The sequence below is a fragment of the Saccostrea echinata genome, unplaced genomic scaffold (assembly GCF_033153115.1).
Source record: "Saccostrea echinata isolate AGI-Se365-2 ecotype Australia unplaced genomic scaffold, CSIRO_AGI_Sech_v1 ptg000054l, whole genome shotgun sequence".
Classification (NCBI taxonomy): Eukaryota; Metazoa; Mollusca; class Bivalvia; order Ostreida; family Ostreidae; genus Saccostrea; species Saccostrea echinata.
In genome coordinates this window covers 4,146,632-4,152,303 of record NW_026889803.1, presented here as the reverse complement: position 1 = coordinate 4,152,303, position 5,672 = coordinate 4,146,632, and the positions used below count along the sequence as shown (strand labels likewise).

General features: G+C 35.2%; 1 protein-coding gene across 1 annotated transcript; it reads right to left on the bottom strand.

Moving 5' to 3' along the window:
• Window positions 1–1,040: 1,040 nt before the first annotated feature.
• LOC133204553 (trace amine-associated receptor 3-like) lies at window positions 1,041–3,168 on the bottom strand. Its single transcript, XM_061340301.1, has one exon. It carries the CDS (start codon window positions 2,967–2,969, stop codon window positions 1,716–1,718), a length of 1,254 nt encoding a protein of 417 aa, XP_061196285.1. The 5' UTR covers window positions 2,970–3,168; the 3' UTR covers window positions 1,041–1,715.
• Window positions 3,169–5,672: the final 2,504 nt, after the last annotated feature.

The following is a 5,672-nucleotide window of genomic DNA, read 5'->3' as shown; positions in this document are numbered from 1 at the left end:
CATATATACATATACAGGCAAGTTGATTACAGACGTACTCTTTTTTATTGATCATCTAAAACTCTCGTTTTTCAAGTTTCAAGTTAATTTAGAACGATTTACCATTCCACGAATCCTTTACAAGGTTATACTCTGTTGACCGTTAAGGCCCTTGGGCCTCTTGTTTAATGACCCCACCATATTTTTGCCTTTTCTTGACTATCTTCCTTTAGAATGGGACTCGGCCTTTCATTTGAACAATTAGAAATCCCCTTAACCAAAAATTCTTTGTGCTTACTTTCCTTAAAAATTGGCCCGGTGGTTCTAAAGAAGAAGTCGAAAATTTGACAATTACAGATAGAGACACACAGCTAGACGGACGCCGGCCAACCGATGGTTAGAAAAGGTCACTTGAGATTTCAGCTCAGGTGAGCTAAAAACACAGTCAAAATCTTTCTCTTAAAGAATTAAGGCATTTTCACTATACATGTAAATCATTAGAGCCCCGCCCTAACCCCAGAACCCCTGTCCCAGGGGCTATGAAATTCACAATTTTGGAAGAAGCACTCTTCCTCATCATAACTATGCATTTAGTTTGTTTGCTTAATACCCAGGAGCAGAGAAGAAGATTTTTTTAAGAAATAATGCATTTTTTCTATATATTCAACAGGACATCTCTTCAGATAGTTTAGTCTTTTGGATGTTGCTGACAAACAAGATGAACCAAGCCTGGTCTCTTGTTCGTTGAATTTCCTGAGTTTTACTAGTTTTTACCTTAGTAATGTAAATTATACAGTCTACGACACAGTGTTACTGTACTGTATAACGAAGTCTATACAAGTCACTGTCCACTAAAAATCCAGACCAAATGATGAATTTCTAATTTAATTTACCTATATTGTACATCAAGCATTAAATTAAGACAATAACGTAATCAATTTCTGCTAAAATAATTATGATAGGGTGACAGATAACCAAGGGATATTTAATCATTAAACAATTCATCATCTAATCCAATGCTTACAAGAAGACACATAATGAAATTATATAAACATAGCTACGTTCATACGTATAGATGAATGATTTAATTAAATAAAATTAAACACTCCGTGTATATGAAAATAATTCAGATTTCGAAATTTAATTTTGGCATTTATACGTATATACATTAAAATAAAAACTCGAAAGCAACTGATCCTTTTTTTTTCCAACACACCAATACTGATACAAAACACTCAAAGGTGCTTGTGGAGAGGACCCCTCCCAATTAGAAACCCTGCATGGAATTTTTTGTTTCCTCATACATTATATCTAGAATGAGTCCATATGAAAAATCCCAACATACTGTGGAATCATCATTGTTCGTGGGGGACCAATGTTCGTGGATTTCGTGGGTCACACTTACCCACGAAATTACGTCCCCACGAACAAGTAAAATTTTGCTTGCCCACGAACATTGACCCCCACGAATTAAAATGATTCCACAGTAACCTATTCAAAAGTATATTCTTATGTACATGTATTTATATGATAGATACCGTGAGCACTGACGTGTACCTAGAAAAACTGCAAAATTATAAGGAAATACAGTCACGTAACTAAATCTACTTTACATATTTTTCATTTTTCACTCGCATCGAATTAATATACGTACACTTACACTTTCATATTAATTTTGGCACTCAGCTTAAAAAAATCATTAACATTGAAATATTTTACACTGGCTGAAAATATAATTATCCTTTACTGCTATGGATTTGTTTCGTCACCTGTTCCGTGTTTGTTTCACGTATGCTGTCAATGTCATCTCCGTTTAATTTGTTTGCAAATTCTTCAGAAACAACACTAATTGCGTCAGCAGTTTTGTTATTAATGTCGTCTTTGGCTTCAATTTGAATCTTTTGATCGTTGTTATCAATTGAAACTGAAAAGGAGGCAGATGGTAGTCTCTTCTTTGAAGCCTTAAAAGGTGCGAAAACCGCATAAGTTATTACATATCTGATGATACCCCGAAATCTCTCATCAGAAAGGCCATAAATGAAAGGGTTAGCGACATTGTTTATGTAAACAGTCCAGTAGAAGAAATAAAAAACATTATGAGTTGTGGAACTCATCCTGCACTCTAAATATTCATCAAAATGAAACACAAGACCACCAACAATGTGTGGAAGGGTAGTCAAAATATACACAGTAGTGATCATTAAGAAAGTTAAGGTTGTTTTCCGTGTATGCAAGTTTGAGGTTCGACGACCAAAGGTGTCGTTGTTATTTGATTTCGATTTTTGATTAAAGCTTTTAGAATGAGTCTGCACTTTCCTCATGATAAAATAATATAGAATTGTTAAGGTTGCACTTATTGTCAGAAACATCATGGCGAGAATAATATAAAATCCCTTTGAAAGAAAGTTAGCGATAGGATTTGTAGCAAGGTAACACTTGTACCCTTTCTCTCCGCTGGAAGAAAGAGGCAATTTGTTAAGTTCGTACAAAAATGGAGTAAACCATGTTGAAAGTATGGATATCACTATAATCACAACAACACTGCGTTTGGCATTTTTTATATTAATCTGTTTCTTCAGGGGGCAACATATTTTTCTATATCTGTCAAACGCAATGAGCACCAGTCCTCCTGCACCTGTCACAGACAACACAAAACTCACAAACAGTCCACCACGACAAAATACATCCGAGGGAAAAGTTAGGGGGCGTAACATGTACACTAAACACCAAGGTATTCCGATGATGCAGTTCCCTGTATCCAACAGGGCAAGAAACAGCACGTAAAAGCGGTAATTGGTTCCTCGCTTGAACTTCAGTCCGTATGTTAGTAAAACAGTCACATTTCCAAAGACCCCAATAACTAAAAGAATGGCTAGAAAAATAACTCCAGACCAATTTCGATCCATCAGCTCAGCATTGATGTTTTCTACTGAAAGATTGCTTGGGTCGCGGTCTTTTAGTATCCCTTTAAAGCAATCCAAAGACCTCATGGCTAAAATGAAGTTTCAATTTGAATTCATCTAAGAATAAAGTAAAGTTGTTGACTTTTCATCGAGAAAATACGTACATGTTACTGCAAAGCATCAAATATCCTTAGTGAAAGACGTTACCATTAATGTACACCGGGGTTAAACCACAACGGGATATTACTTCCGATTACGAAAAGATTCAATGAGAAATCACGCGTCTATATCCGTGTACGTGTATATTGGAGGGTACTTCAAATAACCGGTGGTCTGAATTTGATCCTTTTTTTAAAATTTCAAATTGAAACCGGATACAGGTTGCTAGCTAGTTTTAGAAGTATCCTGAAGTTTGTGTACATAATATTTTGGTTAAAAAATTATGCTTCTATCATTCCATCTCATATGACCAACGAGGCATAACATGAACTTAGTATGACCCCGGTTATGACCAAATAGAACTGACTAACAAAATCATAATTTTAACGTGAATCAAAGGTGAATAATTTACATTGTTTGATGTATTCATAGCTGATAGCAGTTTGAACCTTGTTTATTTTTCATTTGTATTAAATGTCTACAGTTTTAAGGTAGTTCTTTACTTAAACAAATGCTTGGATAAAGGGGTTAGTTTGTAACATACACTGTACTTTAAGTGTGGATATTGTTCCATAAAATTTTCAGAAAATTAAGAAAATAATCAGAGAGAGAGAGAGAGATGAAAATAGCATGCTGTATCATTATATTTCATTGTTTTTATAGTATATGTGTATTGTTTGTAAAATTGTGATTTGATTCTTTTAGAGAATAGACTCGTCAGAACATGTTAGACTATGAAATTTATTCTCAATAAATATTTTTTAATCGACCCATTCTCGATTTTCATTCTGATAGAAGTCACAATTCTCGAAATCCTCAGATCTACGAAGAATGTGGCGTCGGAGGAAAATGCTGCAAACTTCACTGATCTTAAGCCAAAGTCAGGTAGAAGCAACGGCATGGTCCAGCTTACGAAAATATACAAGTACTTGGAGAAAACATAGAATAGCTTTTTAACAAGAGGCGCAAGGGCCTTAACGGTCACCTGAGTAAAATACAATACTGTAAAGGATCCACAGAAGTATAAAACAAAATTAACTGATAATTGAAGCTATTTTGCCCAAGAATTTCAAAAATCTGGTAAAATTACCCTTACTTATTGATATAGGTGAGACCCGACTGATCTCCTTGGGAGGATGGTTTGTCCTAGTCTTACAGGGATGATATGATGAATGCAAAATATACAAATACAATCGACACTTGCCTAGTGTGTAAGGTATTCAATATGTACAGATATTGTTTTTTTTTTCACTTGTCTAGTGCTACAATTAAGTACACAGAGAAATCTCTAAAGCCTGTATATTTACTTGAGGTGATGCCTCTTGGCTACACAAACAACTTAGCTGCTTGTCACTTGGTAACACTTGGTACCAACAATTTTATATTGCCTCTTGGCTATACAATAAACTTAGTAATACTTGCTACCAGCACTCGCAACTTCAAGCAGACTCTAGCAATCTAAACTCTAATCTCCATGAATTTAACTGACCATAACTCTTTCTATCATCAAACAGGACACCCCAGTGTACACATACTAAGTACAACTGGTCCTTTGCTAGATAAATAATCTTTATGTCAATCTTTTATATTGCTTGCCAAGCAAGAATTTGACTTTGAGCATACTTTGCTCGTTTAAACCAAACATTTATTTTTATTCAACATACTGTATATAATTCTTTCTTGTATTCTCATTCAATCAAATAACCTGTTCATTAAATTAAACAGAAGAATTTCTGATTAAACACAATTTAGCAAACGGAAGTAACTCTCATTTTCTTCACTTAGTACAATTTTGTACTCTGCCTCCTATATAACCAGCATATTTAAGCATATTTACTTATATTTATATTTAAACATTTATATTATTGCATTTAGTCTGTTTGCTTAATTGAGAAGATTTTCAAAGTATTAAATGCATTTCTGCTGTTTACTCAATAAAGCCCTGTCCAAATACCAGAACCCCTGACTGAGGGGCCATGAAATTCCCAATTTCGGAAGAGGCAACCTTGCTTATCATAACTATGCATTTAGATTGTTTGCTTAATATCCAGGAGCAAAAGAACATTATTTTATTTTCAGTATGTATTAAATACCCCCCTCCACCATCCACAGAACCCCTGACCCACGGGCCACATCATTCACAATTTTGGGAGAGGCATCCTTCCTCATCATGATTATGCATTTAGTTTGTTTCCTTAATACCCATGACCAGAGGAGAAGATTTTCGAAGAATTAATGCATTTCACTATCCCCGCCCTAACACCAGAACCCCTGACCCAGGGGCCATGAAATTCACAAATTTGGAAGAGGCACTCTTCTTCGCCATAACTATGTACTTAGTTCATCAGCTTAATACCCAGGAGCAGGGAAGATTTTCAAAGAATTAATGTATTTTCACTATAATAAAAATAATTAGAGCCCGCCCTAACTGCAGAACCCCTGAACCAGGGGTCATGAAATTCACAATATTAGAAGAGGCACTCTTCCTCACCATAATTATTTATTTAGTTCATCAACTTAATACCCAGGAGCAGAGAAGATTTTCAAAGAATTAATGCATTTTCACTATATAACCATTAGAGCCCCGCCCTAACACCAGAACCCCTGAACCAGGGGCCATTAAATTCACAA

Excerpts from the sequence above, each read along its gene's own strand:
- LOC133204553 (XM_061340301.1), bottom strand. The coding sequence starts at position 2,969 with ATGAGGTCTTTGGATTGCTTTAAAGGGATACTAAAAGACCGCGACCCA.